Source organism: Balaenoptera borealis (assembly GCF_965194805.1).
Source record: "Balaenoptera borealis genome assembly, chromosome: 13".
NCBI lineage: Eukaryota > Metazoa > Chordata > Mammalia > Artiodactyla > Balaenopteridae > Balaenoptera > Balaenoptera borealis.
This window is the reverse complement of record NC_138870.1, coordinates 98,991,637-99,012,873: the sequence shown is the minus strand read 5'-3', so window position 1 is coordinate 99,012,873 and position 21,237 is coordinate 98,991,637. Positions and strand designations below refer to the sequence as shown.

Genomic DNA, 21,237 nt, shown 5'->3' with positions numbered 1-21,237 from the left:
AAAAATATCATGTACATCTTCCATATAATTAAATATTATTCTATGTTTTTTTTTTAATGTCAACAAGTTATGTATTCTTTTCCACAAAATTTGGAGCCAGGAACTCTGCTAGGATCTAGAGGATTCAAAAGTGAGCAAGAGACAGTCCCTGTCCTCAAGGAACTAGAACTAGTCGAGAAAGAGAAGAAAATTATTACAATAGGGTACATTTGTATTAGTTATCTGTTGCTGCATAACAATCCATGTAATGGATTGAATGGTGACCCTCAAAAAGACATCTCCATGTCTGCTGTGGACTGAATTGCGTCCCCCAGATTCAGATGTTGAAGTCCTAACCCCTAATGTGACTGTATTTGGAGATAGGGCCTTTAAGGGGGTAATTAAGTTTAAATGAAGTCATAAGGGTGACGCCCTAATCCAATAGGATTGGAGGTCTTATAAAAAGAGGAAGAGAGAAAGATCTATCTCTCTCTTTATGTACAGGCATTGAGGAAAGGCCATGTGAGGACATAGTGAAAAGGTGACCATCTCTAAGCCAGGAAGAGAGCTCTCACCAGAAACCAAATTAGCCAAAACCTTGATCTTGAACTTCTAGCCTATAGAACTGTGAGAAAATAAATTTCTGTTGTTTAAGCCACCCATGCTGTATTATTTTGTTATAGCAGCTGGAGCAAACTAATGTAACGTCCAAAATCCCCACAACCTGTAAATTACCTTTTTTCCAAAGGATCTTTGCAGTTGTAATTAAGGATCTTGAAATGAAGATATCATGCAGAGTATCCAGTGGGCCCTAAATCCAATGATAACTGTCTTGAGAAGAGACACACAGAGTAAAGGAGGAGGCACTGTAACCACGGAGGCAGAGATTGGAGTGATGGTGCCGCAAGCCAACAAATGCCTGCAGCCACCAGAAGCTGGAAGAGACAAGGAACGGATTGCCCTCTAGAGCCTTTGGTAGCAGTGTAGACCTGCTGACATCTTGATTTCATTCAGACTTCTGGCCTCCAGAACAGAGAGAATAAATTTCAGTTGTTTTAAGCCACCAAGTTTGTGGTAATTTGTTACAGTAGCCATAGAAAACTAACACACCCCAATATTTAGCAGCTTAAAACAACAAACATTTATTATCTCATAGTTTCTGTGGATCAGGAATCCAGGCACGGCTTAGCAGGGTGACCCTGGCTCAAAGTCTCTCATGAGGTTGTACTCATCTCAAGGCTCACTAGGGCCAAAGGATCTGCTTCCAAGTTCACTCAAATGATTGGTGGCGGGATTCATTTCCTCAAAGACTGCCAGACTGAGGGCCTCACTTTCTTGAGGGCTGTTATCCATTGGCCGCCTCAGTTCCTTGCCACATGTGCCTTTCCATAAGGCAGTGCACAAAATGGAGGACAGCTTCCCTCAGGGAACAAGCAAGAGAATTGAGAGAAGGTGCCCAAGATGGAAGCTACAGCCATTGTAACCTGTTCTCAGAAGTGACATTCCATCATTTCTGCTGTATCCTATTCGTTGGAAGTGAGTCACTGGATCCAATCCACACTCGAGGAGAGGAGAATACACAGGGCATGAATACCAGAAGGTAGGGAGCATTGGGAGCCTTCTTAGAGCCTGCCAACCCCAGTATAAGTGCCGTAGTAGTGGTAGGCAACACATAGGAAGAAAAACATCAAAACATTAACTGGGTGATGGGATTATGGATTGTTTTTCCCTTTTTTGAATTTTCTAAACTTTCTTTAATGAGCATGTATGGGTTTGAAAATGAATTTAAAAATAGGAAAGCTAAATGAAAGGGAAGAAAGGAAAGAAGTGAGGGAGGATAAAGGAGAGAGGAGGAGAAAAACTGAATTGAATTTTCTGAATTAAATTTGAGTTCTGTGAATCTGCTTCAACCTGCTGAAGCTGTCTACAGAAGTATCACAAGACATAATGCCTTTTAGCTAAGAAGTTTCAGACTTTATTGAAAAAAACAATTAGCTCCAGGATGTCCTGGAGGGTGAGGTGAGGGAAAACAACAAGGATTTAGGGTTGCCAGTGCTTGAGAATTGAAGAGGTAGAAATGGTTTTTCCGTGAAATCTGTTCACGGGCAGCAGAATCCCAGCAGGGCAGATACTCAGTGATCAGCTCCCTTCCTTGTGACCAAAAGCACCTGAATAATAGTGTCCGGTGCAGAGCACCACCCCTCCCACAAGCAGCTGAGGCTATTTGAGCATCCTACCTCAATCAGAATTAGCTTGGAATAGGACAGGACTGAACTATGATAGAAACTTCAGTAAACCCTCCTCTGAGGAACTGGAGAGGGGAGGTGTTAGGAGATGGCATTGGGCTGACCCACATTCCCTGAACCTTCAAAACCATAGAGTAGAAGTAGCTTCTATCCCACCCACAAAGTATCCCAAACCCCAAAAGCGGGGCACTCATAAAACATGTACCAAAGAAATCAGAACCCTACAGGGCCCAAATAACCAATTTTATTAGAGGTTATTTTATCATCCCCTTTGGGAGTGAGCAGACCACTCTCCTGCCTTCTCTGACGTGTTTTGAGGATTCTGGACCCACTGCCTACTTCCTAAAGCCATGCTGGAGCAGGAAACCCCTCAAATGCTTCGTAAGACCAAACTTTTTGGGGGCTGGTGGATTCCTTAGGGCCCCATGTGGGTTCTCAATTTCCTCAAGTTCTTCTGTTTTGGGAAGAGCAACCCCAGCACCGCAGTGACCTGGTGGCTGAAGGTCCCTCTTCAAAGAAGCGTGGACTCTGATGCTGTCCTCCCTTGCATGTGGGTCACCCACTTTGGGAAGCAGGATAGGCTCAGGATCCCTCACACTCAGGTTGGGGGCTAAGTGCTGGGGCTTGGCCAAGTGTGGGCACCAGGAAATCCTGTTCAAAAAGCTCATGCTCAGCCTTGCTGCAGCAGAGTGCAGACTCCTACTGGAGCTGAAGGTGTCTGTGGAACAGGAGGAAGGCTGCTGCCCGGCCCCTCTGCCTTCCTCCGGCTCCAGGCTTCCTCTTCTCCTGTGTGTGGGCGGCTGACATTTGAATCTGGGGGGCTCCTGAGATGCGTGCTCCTTCCTCCAGTGGTCTGCCCCAGAGTATGAGATCCTCACTGTGCCAGGAGCCCTCTCTGCCATCTGGGAGACCCCTGGCCTGACCATTTGCCTGCCCCCGCTGTTCTCACTGGAGAGTTCTTGGACCCTTTCTTGGCCACACCAGTTACTAGATTCTGCTGCAGGCCTGGGGTTCCTGGGAGCAGTGAGCTTGGCCCTAGGAGGAGACTCTTTCTGGACATCCTGTCGTTCTCTGAGGCCCCCTGGTGGTCTGACTCTCTTAGGCTTTTCAGGATGGATAGAAATGCCCATTGGCTCTGTCTGGTGTGGTCTACGCTTCTCCAGAGCTCTGGCCTGCGTAGGAGGTTTTGAGCCTTCCCTTTCTAGGGGCCGAACGCTCTGGGACCTCTCTGGGGACTTAAGGCCTGGACTGGGGTCCTGGGCCCCACAATGCCTTTCCTGCTGCCCCTGCAGCTCACAGGCCTTGTGTAACCCAGGGAGCCTCACCCCCCCAAGGGGCAGTGGGCATGGTGCTAAGAAGTTGAAGCGCAAGTAGGACTCTAGGATCTGCTGGGGGAGGCCCCACTTCAGGTGTGCAATCTTCCGCTGCATAAGGGACTCCAGGAGCAGCAGCTGGCTCTTCTCGAGGACTGGCCACTTTGGCAGGATGGTGAGGGCAGTGGGAAAATCCACCAGAGCTGTGGCAGCTTGCGGGGCTTGGCCACATGAGACAGAGGGGCAGGCAGAGGGCAGGCCCAGGGGAGCAGCCAAAGACTGTGGGTTCCTGAGCTGTCGAGTCAGGCCAGAGGTCTTCCCTGGAACCACTCCTTTGTCCCTTTGTCGGCTTCTCTGGAGTTTAGGTTGGGCCTGCCAGGAGGCTGGAATGACACTGTGCTTCCTGGCAGTGGCCGTGCTCTGGCTGGCCAGATCCTCTCCCTCCCCACTGGCAAGCAGGAAGAGTTCATTCTGGTGGGGGAGAGGCTTCATCTCAGGGCAGGGCGCAGAGGCCACAGCCTGTTCCTGGTCCATGGCCCTATATCCAGAGCCAGTGAGGGCTGGGGGCCCCTCACCCCCAGAACAGTCAACTCGGAGATTGCCTTTAGCAGCATCCTTTCCTCTGACTTGGCCCTTGTTTCTTCCCCTTAGTACTCGAAGACTTCCAGCATCCTCAGCTCTGCACTTTCTCTGGCTCCCTACATCCTGGATTTCTGCAGCATCCTCATCTTCACCCTTATTCTGGCTTCCTTGCCCTTGTATCTGGATCTCTCCATCGATTTCACTCCTTAACTCTCCCTGAAAGTCTCCCCCAGGAGCCTGGGTCTCTTTATCATCATCACCTGTGGTCCCTCTCAGGTTTCTCTTCTCTTGGATTTGAAATTCTGCACCATTCTCACCTCCAATCTGTTCCTGGTTCTTCCACTCTGATGTACAGACATTTCCATTAATCTTACTTTTTAACAGTCTTTGCTTCCCTCCCCTAAGTCTCTGGATCTTTCTACCATCCTCGCTTCCAAACTCTCTCTGGCTTTTCTTCTCCAGTGTTGGATTTTCTGCATCATTCATTCCTCTAGTCTGCTCCCAGTTCCTTCTCCCTGGTGAGTGGCTCTCTCCAATTTCACCATCTAACTGTCCCTCATTCTGTCTCTCAGGTCTCTGGGTCTCTGTACCATCCTCACCTCCAGCTTCTCTCTGGGGTCTCTTCTCTGGTGCCTGAATTTCTGTTTCATTCTCACCTCCCATCTGCTCCTGGTTCTTCCCATCTGACAAATGAGTCTTTTCATCAGTGTCACCTCTTAACTGACTCTGGTTTTCTTCCCCAGGTGCCCAGGTCTCTGTACCATTCTCAGCTCCAGCTTCTCTCTGGTTTCTCTTCTCTGGAGCTGGAATTTCTGCACCATTCTCACCTCCCATCTGCTCCTCTTTCTTCCATTCTGCTGAATGAGTTTCTACATCAATTTTAATAGCTAATTCTCCCCAATTCTCTGCCTCAGATGCCTGGGTATTTGCACCATCCTTGCCTCTAATGTGTTCCTGATTTTTCCACTTTGGTATGTGAATCCTTCCATTAATTTCACTATTTAACTGATGCTGGTTTTCTTCCACAAGTTCCTGAGTCTCTTTACCATGTTCACCTTTAACGCCTCTCAGGTTTCTCTTCCCTGTTGCCTGGATGTCTGTACTATTCTCACCAACAAACTGCTCCTGGTTCCTCCTTCCTGGTAGATGGGTCTCTACATGAGTTACACCTCTTAAGTGTCTCTGGTTCTCTGCCTTGGGTGCCAGGATATTTGTACCGTATTCATCTCCGTTCTTTCTCTGGTCTCTCTTCTCCAGTGCCTGAATTTCTGCTCTGTGTTCACCTCCAATCTGGTCCTGATTCCCCCAACATGGTATCTTGAATTCTCTGCCAATTGCACTTGCTACTGGTTTCTGGTCTCCCCAAAATCGTGCCTGGATCACCACCCAATCCTCCTCTCTTATCTCCCTGAAGTTCTTCCTTCTAGATATCTGGCTTTCCCCAGCATCCTCACCTGTTTTCAGGCCTTGATTTCCCCACCCCACTTGAAGTTCATGTCTTAGTTGTTTCTGGATCTCTACCCTAAATACTTGGACCTTCCCAGCTTTCTCACTTCCGTTTTGATCCTGCATCTCCCACCCTGGTGTCTGGATCTCTGTAACATTCTCACTTTGAACGCATTCCTGTTTTCCCCACCCCAGGGCTTGGGTCTCTAGGCCATCCTCTTTTTTCACTTCCCCCAAGTTCTCCCTCCCAGATATCTGGATTTTCACAGCATTCTCACCTCCAACCTGGCCCTTTCTTCTCCTCTCTTCTGCCTGAATTTCTATACTAGTATCACCTTTAATCTGGTCTTGTTTTCCCCACCCTGGCAGCTGGGTGTCCCCACCATTCTCAGTTCCAGTCTGGCCCTGCTTCCTCAACCCTTGGGCCTGGGTCTCTCCTTCATCCTCTCCTCTGGCTTCTTTCTTATTCTTCTCAAAAGACTGGGTCTCTATAGCATCCTTATTCCTACTCCTATCCTGGGTCTCCCACATTGGCGTTTGGGTCTCTGCATCAATTTTACATCTTAACTGTTCCTGTTTCTCTCCTCTTCGTGCCTGGGTTTCAGGAAGATTCTCACCTCCAGCATCCCTCTGATTTCTCTTCTGTAGTTTCTGACTTTCAGCTCTATTCTCAACTCCCACCTGGTCTTGATTCTCCCACCATGGTGTCAAGATCTCTCCAACAGCTTTACTTATTACTAGTCTCTGTCTTCCCCACTCCAGGACCTTAGGCTCTGCCTTGTCCTCCATCCCAAAGTTTATTGGGAGTTGCCTTCCAGATGCCTGAATTTCCCAAGCATCCTCTCCTCTGCTCTCTCTCTGGTTCACCCACCCTGGAGCCTGGGTCTCTCTACCATCCTCTCTGCCTAGTGTCCGGTTTTCCCTCCCTGGTGCCCAGGCCTCTCGTGGGCAGCGCCAGGACTTCCAGATGGGCATTCCCACTTGTTGGTTGGAAGGAACAGGTAGGAACTCTCTGGAACAGAACTGCAACCTCTGGGCTGATGGGAGGTTTGGGAGAGAGGCCATGGAGGTGGGGTGGCATCTCATGCTGACAATATGCTCCAGTGGTACCAGTTCTTCCGGGGAGTGGACCAACAGCTGCTCCATCCTTTGGCACATGTCCAGGGCAGGGGACAGTGGCTTGCAAATCAGGTGAGTCTGGTCATCACTACGACACCAGGGTACCTGCCACGCTTCCCAAGAACTGTCCTGAGGTAGCATACAGGTGCTTGAAAAGGAGGTGGTGCAAAAGATGTGTTCCAAAGGTGTGGAGGCATCCCAAGGTAAACCTTGACCTGGGTGCTGACAAGAAAGCAGAGACTGGGTCCATGAATCCTGGAGGCTCCTCCAGTGTTCCCCTCTCTTATTTTGGGCCCGTTGTTGGGCACCCAGGCCCCTGAACTTGCCAGGACTGAAGAAGAATTCAGGGGTCAGCCCGAAACAAGTGTCATGTCTCATGGAGGGCACTGCCCACTCCTGTGGTGGCACCTGTAGGTGAGAACAGAGAAGCAAAATCTTTGCATTCACATTATCTCATCTAATCCTCAGATCAGGATTGTAATCCCCATTATCCAGATGAGGATGCTGGGGCTCAGGAATGGGGAGTCAGTTCTCTTAGGGAAAACAGTATTCATTCAAGAAAGAAAGATAAAGAGTTTACTCCAGGCCAGGCACTGTTCTAGGTGCTGGCGGTACCAGCATGAACAAAACAGACAAAGTCTTTGTTGGGAGCTGTCTTTTAGACATGGAAGACACAATAACTAAGTATACAACATAATGTTAGGTGTTGAAAAGTGTTTTGTTGGGTTTTTTTTGTTTTTTTTTTTTTGGCCACACTGCATGGCATGAGGGATCTTAGTTCCCCGACCAGGGATCAGACCCATGCCCCCTGCAGTGGAAGTGTGGAGTCTTAATCACTGGACTGTCAGGGAAGTGCCCTTGAAAAGTGTTCTAATGGAAATAAAAGCAGAGTGGGAATGGCGTTAGCTCCTTTAGACATATTGGTCAGAGGAGGCCTCTCAGAGGAGGTGACATTTGAATGGAGACCTGAATGAAGCAAGGGACAAACCAAGTGACATCTGAGGAAAGAGCATTGTAGGCGGAGGAGACATTAGTGCAAAGGCCCTGAGGATGGAACTGGGTTATTTGTATAAGAACAGCTAGGAGGCCTGTGTGGCCAGAATGGAATGAGTGAGTGATGAAGAGAGAGCTAGGAGATGAGGTCAGAGAGGAATGCAGGGCAGATTATTCTGAGCCTCGGAGCTGTGGTTAGGAGTTGGATTTTATTCTGAGTTTGACTAGAAGTGTATCCATCAGAGCCATTGCAGAGTCTTGAGTGGCAAAGTCCTGTGATCTGTTTTTTTTTTTAAAGTTTGTTCTTCCTCATGAGCATAATGTTAGGCTTAAGCCAGGTGCAAAAAAAAACTTACTGTATGATTCCATACAGACAAAACTAGTCTATGCTATTAGAAATCAGCACAGTTGTGTCTGCAAGCTTCTGGGCTGCTGGTAGTGGTCTGTTTCTTTTTTTTTTTAAAGATTTTCTTATTTTTTTAAAATTTTTATTGTTATTTATTTATTTTTGGCTGTGTTGGGTCTTTGTTGCTGCGTGCAGGCTTTCTCTAGTTGCGGCGAGCGGGGGCTACTCTTCATTGCAGTGGCTTCTCTTGTCGTGGAGCACAGGATCTAGGCATGCGGGCTTCAGTAGTTGTGGCATGTGGGCTCAGTAGTTGTGGCTCGCAGGCTCTAGAGCGCAGGCTCCGTAGTTGTGGCGCATGGGCTTCATTGCTCCGTGGCATGTGGGATCTTCCCGGACCAGGGCTCGAACCCGTGTCCCCTGCCTTAGCAGGCAGATTCTTTTTTTTTTTTTTTTTAATAAATTTATTTATTTATTTTTGGCTGTGTTGAGTCTTCGTTTCTGTGCGAGGGTTTTCTCCAGTTGCGGCGAGCGGGGGCCACTCTTCATCGCGGTGCACGGGCCTCTCACTGTCGCGGCCTCTCGTGTTGCGGAGCACAGGCTCCAGACGCGCAGGCTCAGTAGTTGTGGCTCACGGGCTTAGTTGCTCCGCGGCATGTGGGATCTTCCCAGACCAGGGCTCGAACCCATGTCCCCTGCATTGGCAGGCAGATTCTCAACCACTGCGCCACCAGGGAAGCCCTGGCAGGCAGATTCTTAACCACTGCACCACCAGGGAAGTCCAGTGGTCTGTTTCTTAATCAAGTGCTGCACCTGGATGTGTTCAGTTTGCAAAAATTCATTGATCTATACACTTATAATCTGTGTATGTATATTCCCTTGGATTAACATTTTTTTAAATATAAATTTATTTATTTATTTATTTTTGGCTGCGTTGGGTCTTCGTTGCTGCATGCAGGCTTTCTCTAGTTGCATCGAGTGGGGGCTACTCTTTGTTGCAGTGCGTGGGCTTCTCATTGTCGTGGCTTCTCTTGTTGCGGACCACAGGCTCTAGGCGCACAGGCTTCAGTGGTTGCAGCACGCGGGCTCAGTAGTTGTGGCTCGCGGGCTCTAGAGTGCAGGCTCAGTAGTTGTGGTGCATAGGCTCAGTTGCTCCACGGCATGTGGGATCTTCCTGGACCAGGGTTCGAACCCGTGTCCCCTGCATTGGCAGGCAGATTCTTAACGACTGTGCCACCAGGGAAGTCTGGATTAACATTTTTAAAAAGAGAAAGAAGAAGTTCATTCTGTTGGCTGCGTGGAGCACTGACGATGGTTGGGTGAGAGAGAAGGCAAGAACCAGGCAGAAGGCACTACCTACAGTCCAGGTGAGCCCTGAGGGTGGCTTTGCCCAGGAGGGTGAGGTGAAGTTTTAAGAAGTGATCAGATTCGAGATATGGGTTGCAAGTAGAGCCCATAGGACTTGCAGGTGGATTGATCATGAGGAGTGAGGGAGAGAGAAGTCCAGGGTGACCGCTGGGTTTGGGGCAAGATAATGCTTTTCCTGACCAGTCTGAGTTCATCTCTGATACACAGGGCATAGAACAGGGTCCTTATAACAAATAACTGAGACAATCATGGTGTTGAGGGAAGGAGGTGTGTGGGATCCCCTCACCTTGATGACCTTCCTCATGCTGGAGTGGGTCCTGGTGACCTGGTGCCACTAGTGCTGGACCTGCCGGATCAGAAAGAGGCAGAGGACAAGCAGGTTGCTGCAGTACCAAGGGTCCCTGCAGCTGCGATCCTCGGAGAGCAGGCCCCGCACTGGCTCCCACTCAGGGCCCTGGAACGGCCCCACCACAGCACAGGCGCCCAGGAGGGCCAGCAATATGACACAGCTTAGGTCAGGCAGGTGGTGTTCAGGAGTTGTAGGGCAGGACTGGTGTGGCTGACCCAGCCACTTCAGGGCGGGGTAGCCCCTGCCTCATAGCACCCTCGTCACTAAGGCCACCTCACAAAGGCTCCCGATGCTGCAGCCTCAGCTCCAGCTGCTGCACCTGGCACCAGAGCTGGATAACAGGCCCTCAGTACAGGTGAGGACAACATCAGGGAACTGCCCAAAAGGAACTAAGAGGAAGAAGAATTTGTTTTAAACATCCTGACCTCTGGAATGGAGAGATTAAGTTCCCCCGTGTATGATGGAGGGATGGAAACTGCAGTCTGCTTGATTTCTTTCTTCCTGTTCGATACTTTCATCCATTTGTCCATCAGCCTATCCAATATCAAACATTTAATGAACACTGTATTGAATGTGTGTTCTTGTTTAACCACCCAGCATATCCTGATTTTTTGTTGGGGGATTACTTTCCCATCCGAGGATCACTGTTTGTAGGAGTATAAATGCTACCCTGGAGACTTTCACCCAAAGGTTATATTCAAAATATTGAATTACAGAGCAGGCAGTGTCATCAGCCAATCAGAATGGGCCATGCCTTAACCCTTTAATACCTGGGTTGTAAGTGGCCCCTGGGGTCCCAGTAGAAGGGCATCACCTATTTACCAACCAGTTGGGAAGTATTTCTCTATTTTAAGAACCCAGGGACTTCCCTGGTGGCGTAGTGGTTAAGAATCTGACTGCCAGTGCAGGGCACACAGGTTCGAGCCCTGGTCCGGGAAGATCCACATGCCGCGGAGCAAATAAGCCTGCGTGCCACAACTACTGAGCCCGCATGCCACAACTACTGAAGCCCGCGTGCCTAGAGCCCGTGCTCCGCAACAAGAGAAACCACCACAGGGAGCAGCACATCCACTGCAACGAACAGTAGCCCCCGCTCACCGCAACTAGAGAAAGCCCATGCACAGCAACAAAGACCCAGTGCAGCCAAAAATAAATAAATAAAATAAATAATTTTTTTTAAAAAAGAACCCAATATACCACACAATGTATCTTGGTTAAATGTTACCCCAGCTTATACCTGATACTCTTTCACAGGCCCAGGACAGCCAAGGAGTGGAGGTGTGACCTAAGTTTGGCTAATTGGGCTCTCTCTTCCAGGGCTCTATCAAGGTAGGGATAGGAAGCTGGTTAAAAAAAAAAAAAAGCAGCCCATGGCAGCTAGAAACTGGCCCAGCTCTATCAGTTAGGCCTGATGTTGCTAGGAGCTGGCCTGACACTCATAGCTGAGCCTTGGTGTTCTCCTGTTGAACATAAAATACTTCATAGAGTGTCAGTATCAGACAAAACCACTCTAACTGTGATAATCGAGACAAAAACAAGACCACTCTTTAGTCATGTATGAACACAGACAAAAGCATGAACATTGTCAAAACCACAAAAATAACCAAACATCTCACTATCCTGGCTAATATCTATTTTGTTACCAATTATAGCTTTAGCCTCACTTCATTCCTTCCACCTTGTAGATAAGATTTATTAGGATGCCCAATCATAGAATTACTCACACTTTCTGATAGTGTCTAATCCAGAGCAAACCCCATTTCCTTGAACCCTCCTGAAATCATTTGACACAAGCCCAAATCCTATAGTAAATCCAAACACCCTCTTACTGAGAAGTGCCACAGTTCCCCACGGTATGTGTTCTCCCTTGTTGCAATGAGTAATAACACTGTAGAGGTGTGTTCCTGGTGGTCTTTAGCTAAATTTAGGACAGTGGCGTAAGATTTTATGTCTGGTCCTGCTCTCACAACCAGCTCCCCTTGAACCTCCAGGCTCCACTGCAGAGTCTTTTCCCAGATCCCTTTTTGCTTGCTTGCCACCAAAGATCCCTAAGTGAAAGAAGAACTTCCTTTGGATCAGGCACAGTGCCAAAAGATAGATATCCAAAGTGTCCAAGGCATCTACCAGCCCTGCTCTCATAAAGCTCTCAGTATGGTTGGAAAGGCAAACATTGAATAAAGACAGAGTTGACGAGGGCTACAAAGGGCAAGCACAGGGGGCTTGTGGGTGCATCCAGCAGGGGTAATTACCTGGTCTGGATGATCAGGGAGGCTTCACTGAAGAGGTGATGAACACTAAGCAGAACAGTGGAGCACATCACATCACTCCCAAAAGAGGGTGATGGATGGGCTTGGGGAGATTGGGGTGAGCTCAGGGTAGAAAAAGAAGGTGGGTGGGGCTGTAACACGCGGATGGGGGGGGGGGTACTGGTGGGGAGAGGCCTAGTAAGTCATGGCAAGGATTTAGCGTTTTAAGCACAGAACTGTGGTAAAAGACAAATTTCTAAGACAAATTGATTCTGAGCATATGTTAGAATTTATCAACTAACTAGCAAGGGAAATAGCAAGATACAAGAGGGTGGGCTAGTTCTGTGAGAACATGGAAACTGAGTTATTATATAGTTGGGAAACAATTAATTAGGTAGAGTGTACAGTCTCATTACTCATGGTCATAAAAACATCAAGCCCCTATCAGTCATTACTAGGAGATCTGGGATATAATGGTCCAAGATGCCAGGTAGGCCAAATAACAACCAGACATTATTATAAAGGATATCAAAAAAGCAAATGATAATGACACATCTATGACTGTAAACTGTAATAATAAGGTTTCATTCTCCCACAGTGGTAGCTGATAGGTCCAATTAATATGGAAATATGAAACAGGATCTGAGAAAGATGAGGAGCAGGGTTCTACTCTTTTTCTAAAATATCTATTTATTTATGTATTTGGCTGTGCCAGGTCTTAGTTGCGGCATGCAGGATCTTCGTTGTGGCATGCAGGACTGTAGTTGCAGCTCAGTTGCTGCACGCGGGATGTGGGATCTTTTTTTAGTTGCGGCATGCCAACTCTTAATTGCAGCAGGTGGGATCTAGTTCCCTGACTAGGGATCGAACCCGGGCCCCCTGCATTGGGAGTGTGGAGTCTTAGCCACTGGACCACCAGGGAAGTCCCCACAGGTTCTACTCTTAAACAGGAGCCATCAGTGGGAATTTCTTAATTTGGAGACAAAATTTATTTTTTGACAAGTTATAGATATGCATGGATGAAGTTTGATGGGGGAATTTTTCATGTAATAAATGTTCAGTCCTGGAGCCACTTCAAACCTATCTGGCTGGGTTTTCAAGCAGAGCAACCAGATGTGGTGGAAGTAACCCAAGCCGATAGCCAAAAATCCCAGGGTCCAGTTCTGGCTCTGGCACTGCCTCATTCTGTGACTGTGGACAAGCAGCTTCCCCTCTCTGGGCCTCAGTATCTGTAAAATGAAGGGGTTGCACTGCGTGATTCCTAAGGGTCCTGCTAGGTCTCTACTTCTAGGTTTCCAAAGGAAATAACTGGAACTGGCCCACTATGGTCTAGTTTTAGCTAGATCCAAATGGTCCCAAGAGGGAATTCCCAGGCAGTCCAGTGCTTAGGACTCTGCACTTTCACTGCCGAGGCAATCCCTGGCTGGGGAACTAAGATCCTGTAAGCCGAGCGGCGTGGCCAAAACAACAACAGCAACAACAACAACAACAAAATGGTCCCAAGATATGCCTGGCATCATGCGAAGAGAGATGAGTAAGGGCCATAAGAATCCAGGAGGACCTCTTGGAAGTGGTGAGGCATGAGCCTAGCCTTAAAAAATGGAGATTTGGAGCAGCATAGGGAAAAAAGCACCATGCTAAGCCAGAAGAAATTGGGTGTCCTAGACATCTCCAAACTCAACCTGACAAACTCAACCCCCATCCTCAAACCTGCTGTTCTTCTTGAATTCCCTACTCAATGGATTCCATTTCTGGTGGACTCCACCCGCACCAGAAAATTTAACAAAGACATCTGAATATGAAGGAAAACAACGATGATTTTAAAAGCACAAAAATGTGCTAAAAGATAAACTAGCAATGGAATGAAGACACCCTTGAAAATCTTTGTTTTGGTGTGTTATTTTTTGAATGTTTAACTCACTGTTTCGGCCAATAATTTATGGTAGTATAACAGCAAAAACAGCAAAATACGGTCCCTCGCCCAAAACTGGCGAGGTGCCTTTAAGGGGCGTGACCCCCCTCTGGTGACGCCACTTCCGCTTCCTGCCGCACGCTGCCATTTCCACTTCTACCCTGCGACTTGCCTAATCGGTGCGGGCTGCAGCTCTGACGTCGCCTGTGCTTCTTGAAGAGTGACGATACCACGGAACCGGAGCCATGGTGAGTGCGTGCTCCTGGCTGAAGGGCTGGGAAGTGGGAGACGGGGTTCCGTTCTCTCACTAGCTTGTCGGGGGCTTAGAACGTGCGCCGTCTCGTCCGCCTGGCTCGGGCGGCCGCGTAGCGCCAAGCACTGTCTTCTCTCCCGGCCCGAGGTTAGAAGTCTAGAGGCCTCAGGGTCTCAGGTGCTGTGCTGGGGCTTCTTTCCGCATTTTGTGCTCCTGGCCGAAAGCCTCCCGTGAGCAGAGGGGGCATGGCCCAACCTGGGAGAAAGAGACAAACCCACGTAGGAGAGAGTCGAAAGCTGGATGGATGGGGAAACTTGGCTCCATCGGTTTTCTTTTTCTTTTGGGGGGATCACTAGAGTATGGGGTGGAGCCCTGGATTTGGATCAGCCCTCCCCTACCCCGCTTTCCCCATTGCTGATGTTCAGGAGAGGGAGCTCTCCATGGGTCTGCGCGCCTAGTGCCTGCCGCGAGTTACACGTGCCAGGGATTAAAGTGGCCTTTGGCGTTTGGGGGCTGTGCGGAACGTGGAGTGAACCCCAGCCTGGAATGCAGGAAAGACTCTTCCTGCGAGGCGGTAGCCTCTGAAATCAGAAGTGCTGGTAGCAGCACGTGCGGCTCCTCTAAAACTCTTCTTGGTGGTCTCCAACTTTTTAGTCAGATCTTGTGGCCTGGTAGCTAGTTTTGGTTGGCACTTAGTAAGGAGGGAAGAGTTTACAAAACACTGATTTCCTTAATGAGGTTTAATCCTTTTAACGGATTTTGGATCCCAGCGGGTATCTCCCCGACTGCCCGCCCCGCCCCCATTTTGAAGCTAGTACGTGGCTGAGCCTAGAATTTCAATCTTCTAAACCAGTGCTCATCTTTCGCAGTGCCGTGGAAAGTTTTGGAATCGGTTGGTATCAGTTTAAATGCATTTAATAGACCTAACGCTTGGTATGGAGAGAGTGAGCATGCATTATTTGTTGTTAAATCAAAACCTTGCAGGTTTTGGCTGTCTGGTGTATGGGGAAATCAAACGCATCAAGCTACGGGTTACAGTTGCCTAGCAGTAAGATTTCATTCATTCATTCATTCAATTAGCCCTTGGAAAAAATAAAAGGTGAATAAATACACACTAAGCAAATTTCAGTTGCTATTTATAAGGTGGTTTGGTTTTAAAGTTGAGTGGAATTTTTGTTGTTGACTTTTATTAAACCAATAAAGTGACTCTTCTTTGATCGTGTTGGATCTCCTGAAGTCTCCCTTTTTGTGCATTTTATGTTTATTAAGAGTTGAGAATCCTAATGTCCAGAGATGGGCTATTGGAAACTGCAATAAAAATATCTGGCATTTTAAAAAGTATATTTATGAGGAGTGATAGGAATAAAAGTGTTGCCGGAACATTTATTGTTTAAGAGGAGGGTGAAATTATTGATGAGCATTAGATTTTGACAGACATAGGTTGTGATTTCTCAGATAGCCACCAAAAGAATACAGATAAATAACTCCAAATCACTAGAGGGGAAAATAGTGGGGAGAAAAAACTAAAAGGAAGGAAAGAGGGAAAAGGAAACCGAACAGGTGGGACAAATAGAAGGCACAAAAGAAGGGAGATTTGGACCTAATATATCAATACATAAATAAATATAGGAAGGGACTAAATGCTTCAGTTAAAAGACAGGTTGAAGTAAAAAGAATGGGAAAAAAAATCAGTAAGATAGTGTCTAAAAAATAAGGTACAAGTAAAGTGAAAATGACATAATTACAAGAAGAAATAGACAAATATGCAATTATATAGCATTTAATTGATCGTGAAGCCAAAACATCAGTGCGGAAATAGAAGATTTGAACAGCACTATGAATAAACTTGATCTAGTGGTCGTAGTGAAACCAGTGAATACTTTACCCATCAATTATAGAAGACACTTCTCAAGCAGAGAACATTTATGAAAATTGGCCACCTACTGGGTCATAAAGCAAGTTAAACAAATCTTAAAAGACTGATAATAATATAGACCATGGTCTCCCAACCAAAATACAAATGACTTAGAAACAAAGTGTTTGGAAAGAAGATATAAAGAACTCGTGGGTCAAATTGAAAATATATAAGGGAAATTTGAAAACAACTGAACAATAATGAAAATACCAAATATGAGAGTATGTAGGGTACAAATGAAGTACTGGAACCTAAAATGCTGGGTGAGGGAGAAATAACATGAAAAGTCCCTTCTGGTGAGATTAATCAAGAAAATAGCAAAAAGTTATAAATAAGGAGTAACAAACTTGCAGGAGACATAATTTGCAAACATTGAAAAGAAAGGATATTATGAACAATGTGATATCTATATAGAAATTTAGATGAAATGAACAAATACCTGAAAAAATAGAATCAAAACCAATTCAAGTAGAAATAGGACGGCTGAATAATAGTAAAGAAACTAAGTTAATATACTGTATGTTAATTATAACTCAAGAAAAACTAAAGTTTGACATGAAAAAACTTTACACTTACTTTTAAAAATAGCTTTATTGAGATAATTTGCATACCATAAAGTTCCACTCTAAAAGTGTATAACTCAATGGTGATCATTTTTATAATGTATAGAAATATCAAATAATGGTGTTGTGTTTTGCACCTGGAACTAACACAATATTGTGGTCAATTATACATTAATTTTAAAAAACAAAACCAAAACAAGGTGGTAGTAGAAAAAAAGTGTATAACTCAGTGGGTTTTCTTATATTTACAGAATTGTGCAACCATCATAAGAAAATCTTAAAATTGGTTTTATCTCAGGAGTGTAAAAGTGGTTTACCATTAGAAAAACTTTAAAAATAAAGGAGAAAAGTCTTAATTCATCCAACTCAGTACAAAAAACATGACAGAATTCAACATCAACTTATTTATAACAGAAGAAATTCTTAGTATACTACGGAATAGAGTGAATTTTCTTAAGCTGAAATATCTTAAGAGTAAGTCTAAAAGATATTAAAACTTTTGGAGAAATTACAAAGCTTTATTTAAAAGCACTAAAGGTAGATATATATGTTTAAATGGGTTGACAGATTCTGTATCCTAAAGGTGTCTTACCCTAATCGGGATTACTTCAAATCTACAAATCAGTCCCAGCAGGCTTTTTCTGTACACCTTGAAAAAGCTGATTCTAGAATGTATGAAGAGAGCAAATAATTAGAGGTCTCCTCCAGCCCTTGCCTAATTCCTCACCACCCTGGGACCATGACAAATTCACCCAGTGCGATGTGTTGGTATCAGGGAACAGGCATCTTCGTGCAACCAGGTTATTGACGCCACTTCCCCTGACGTCACTTCCTGCTCTTCTGGGGGTGGGTCATTTCTTTGTCCTTGCGGCATCAGGCAGGAGACCGCCGAGGCGGACTCAATGGTGAGGGTTCCCACTGGGCCATCACCCATGGGTCACCACCTAGAACCGCGGTGCCGCGGCTACGTGCCGCGGTCCAGCCTCCAAACCCAGGGTTAGACGGCACCGCTGCGGGCGAACTGCTCGGTGCTCAGGAATGGTAACGTGGGCTGCACCCGGGTTGTGTCTATAATAAAATATATGCTTGTAAAAAGAATCACAGGGAAAACAAATGAGAAATTAATAAAAATGGTTAAAGTCGAGAGGTGAAGATGGGGTAGAAGGAATGGAATAGGGCAGGCACCACCCAATTTGTTCCCTACGTGTGTTATTGAAACGGATCCATTGAGGTAGCATTTTATCCATAGGTATTTCAGTATGTGACTATAAAATATGGATTTTCAACAACTGCAATGCCACTACAATACCCCAAAATTTAATAATTCTTTAATATCAAATATCTAGTATTAGAATCAAAGGCTGGGACTTCCCTGGTGATCCAGTGGTTAAGACTCCACAGCTTCCACTGCAGGGGGCGTGGGTTCGATCCCTGGTCGGGGAACTAAGATCCCGAATGCCCTGCGCTGCGGCCAAAAAAAAAGAATCAAAGGCTGGATCAGATTTTTTCTTAGCTCTCCGCCCATGCCCCCCCACCCCAGGACGGCTTGATCACAGATGTTTTGTTAAGAGGGGCAGTGGTCACATGGTATTTTTTGTGATGTTGGTAGCTATTAAAATCAATGTCTGTATCCATTAATTTGGATTAAATTAGTATGGGTTGCAAGTTGGTGCTATTTAATTGTATCATTCTTTCTTTATTAGGTGGAATACAGGAGAAACTTATCCTCTGCTATTTGGTTACCTAGTAACACAGTCTGTATAGGAAAGGCAGGATAAATGCTCCACAGTTTACCTTTACCAGTTTTCAAAACTGACTGTGGAACCATGTAGATGTTTTATATATTTTGAAGAATTTTTTTAAAAAGCAAACTAAATACGAAGGAACCCTAATTGTATATCAAATTGATAACCACAGGAAAAAAATAATTTGAGTAACTTTTGAATATAATACTCTGGACGGCTTTAGTCAGATATATTCTAAGAATAAAAAGAAATGTTGACCTTGGTGGGTTTATAGTTGGTGGAGGTAGTATTGGTATAGCAATTCTGAAACAATTTTATATGTATTGTAGGGTAGAATAAATGAAAAAATATTCTGATGTTTTAGAAACCGGGATTCTTACTGAAAACAGAAGAAGATTCAAATATTGAAGGGAATAGAGGGAACTTTGTGCTAGGTTTCTATAAATTATACCTTAGTTTAGATTGAGTAAATTCAGGGTGGAATATTGAAATCCAAATTTAGAGATTACCCCATGTGACTGAAATGGGTACTGAGCCATGGAAGCCTGTAATAATCCATTTGCAATAATATTAGCAAGCATTAGGCTAAAGAGGCAAAAATACATAAGCTTTAGTATATATTATTGGATTATGTAATTACTATTTTTTTTTTCTTGAGCCTAATATTTTCATTTTTCTAAGTTGAGAGTGGGCAGGCCAGGGTCAATTATTAAATGTGTGTGTTTGGGGGAGGGCGGAGCAGGGAAGCTGACCATTGTCTCTCTCAATTGTTGATTGAAGTATTTTGTGACTTGTCTGGAACAACTTCTAGTTCAGTTTGACTCATGCTTTGATTTCCCCCCCCATAGACTGAGGCTGATGTAAATCCGAAGGCCTACCCTCTTGCAGATGCCCACCTCACCAAGAAACTATTGGACCTCGTTCAGCAGTCATGTAACTACAAGCAGCTTCGAAAAGGAGCCAATGAGGGTAAGGCAACCAGAGAGTGCTCCAGGAAGAGTGCTAAAGGCACTGTCCCTGTGTGGGGTCTCTGGACTAGATTTCCAGTTGGAAAGAGGGCTGGATGCTCTTGATTAGGCCCAACATGAGGACCTAAGAGCAGCAGAGTGTGGTCCGTGGGCTAGCACTGGGTCACAGAGATAAGCAATCAGGAATAAGCATTTGAACAATGCTGTGGTGCATTGAACTTGCTCGGTGAGTTGCATGTGGTATGAGCTTTCCAGCAGTATAGATCGTGGCAGATTGGGATGGTAAGACCCTGATCCTTGATCACGGAGTTTGAGAAGTGCTGCATTGCACTGCTTCGTGCTGGTGGAGGTTGCGTGAAAGCTTTTCGAGTCAACCAGGCAAGGGGTGGTGGTGACTTGGATGAGTGTGGTAGCAGAGGACAGGAAAGAAGGGCTCTGATTTAGGATGTGTTTGGACAGAATTGATGGGTTTGATGTAGGGTTTGAGAAAGGCATTGGGGAGAAGTAATTGGTGCTTGGCTCCCTATCACTTCCCAAGGCCACTATGGGGCACAGAATTGCTTAGTCCTGGAAGTTTTGCCCAGTTTTCTTGCACCTGTTTCTTTTCCTTGGAAATTGCTTTGTTGTAGCTTCCCTGCCCCAACCCCACATCACCTATTGGCCTCATGTTCTTCCCTCTACAGCCACCAAAACCCTCAACAGAGGCATCTCTGAGTTCATTGTGATGGCTGCAGACGCCGAGCCCCTGGAGATCATCCTGCACCTCCCACTGCTGTGTGAGGACAAGAATGTGCCCTACGTGTTTGTGCGCTCCAAGCAGGCCCTGGGGCGAGCCTGTGGGGTCTCCAGGCCTGTCATCGCCTGTTCTGTCACCATCAAAGAAGGCTCACAACTGAAGCAGCAGATCCAATCCATCCAACAGTCCATTGAAAGGCTCTTAGTCTAAACAGGTGGCCTCTGCCACACTCCCTGCTGCTAACTCCTACCCCAGGGGTTATGTATCGTTTGTCTGTTAGCATATAGTATTTCCAGCTACCTTCTATTGTTATAAAATATTGTAGTGCTTAATTTGGTTTTTGTATTTTTGTATTGTTTTTGTCTTGTTTTTAGGTTGTCATCTCCTCCCCAGCCTCTCCTGTAATCTCCACTTCCACTCTCTCTCTGCCATCTTATCCTCCCTTTTGGAAAATGCATGCCCAGAACAGGTGGAAGCAGGGTGGTTGACACCATTCAAAGGCAGGGAAGAGCCAAGGTAGAGATTTGGTTCCAGCTTTCAGGTGCCAACTTCCTACTGTGCGGGGCATGATGGAAGTAAACACTGTCCACTTTGTATCCCTTGTGCCCAGCATACAGGATTGTGTTTGAATAATCAAGGGGTTTCCTTTGCTCTCTAGGGCATTATGTATCATTTGGGGAGGAAGCATGTATTCTGTGAGGTTGTTGGGTGTATGTCCCAAGAGTCAGTTTCTGATGTACCCCTGCTGTTTGCTTTTGGTAATATATTTCCCCCCATCTCCCACCTATGCCTCTGAGGGTGGCAGGGCAGCAACATACCAAAGAGATATGCTGCAAAATTCCAGAGGCGACTTGGTGAGTGAGACATGGGACCGTTGACCTAGGTCTTGAAGGTGTGGCAAGAGGTTCTGGAATGGAGGATTCTGGGCCAGTCATGGAGAACTGGGAGCTACAGCAGAGATGATGGAATTCAAGGGAACATCCTTGCTTTGGTGAATGGAGATTTCTTCAGTAGACACTTGGTACCAGCTCTGAGAGCCCTTACCCCTGCCTATTTCCTGCCGTGATGTGGGTCAGATGTATGCATTCTCTGTCACAGCAGAAGGACAGTGCTAATGTGTCATTCTTGTGCGCATCCTAATAAAGAACACATATATTCGTA

The 21,237-nt window shown here is 46.1% G+C and overlaps 2 protein-coding genes across 4 annotated transcripts; one reads left to right on the top strand and one right to left on the bottom strand.

Annotated features, from left to right (window-relative positions):
- Nucleotides 1-2,549: 2,549 nt before the first annotated feature.
- Nucleotides 2,550-14,044, bottom strand: LOC309609654 (uncharacterized protein; the record flags this gene model as incomplete). Its single annotated transcript, XM_082351356.1, is given in 4 exon segments — nt 2,550-7,120; nt 9,676-9,723; nt 9,727-9,979; nt 13,956-14,044. Coding segments are annotated over 4 exon segments (4,950 nt in total). The 3' UTR covers nt 2,550-2,560.
- On the top strand, nt 14,008-21,237 carry SNU13 (small nuclear ribonucleoprotein 13). Of its 3 annotated transcripts, none has more exons than XM_082349741.1 (3): nt 14,008-14,144; nt 19,221-19,341; nt 20,024-21,237. In XM_082349741.1, the coding sequence occupies exons 1-3, from the start codon at nt 14,142-14,144 to the stop codon at nt 20,284-20,286; spliced, it is 387 nt and encodes a 128-aa protein (XP_082205867.1). In that variant the 5' UTR covers nt 14,008-14,141; the 3' UTR covers nt 20,287-21,237. The 3 variants fall into 3 exon arrangements, with proteins under 3 accessions (XP_082205867.1, XP_082205868.1, XP_082205869.1); XM_082349742.1 differs by lacking the exon at nt 14,008-14,144 and adding an exon at nt 17,440-17,532; XM_082349743.1 differs by lacking the exon at nt 14,008-14,144 and adding an exon at nt 17,531-17,668.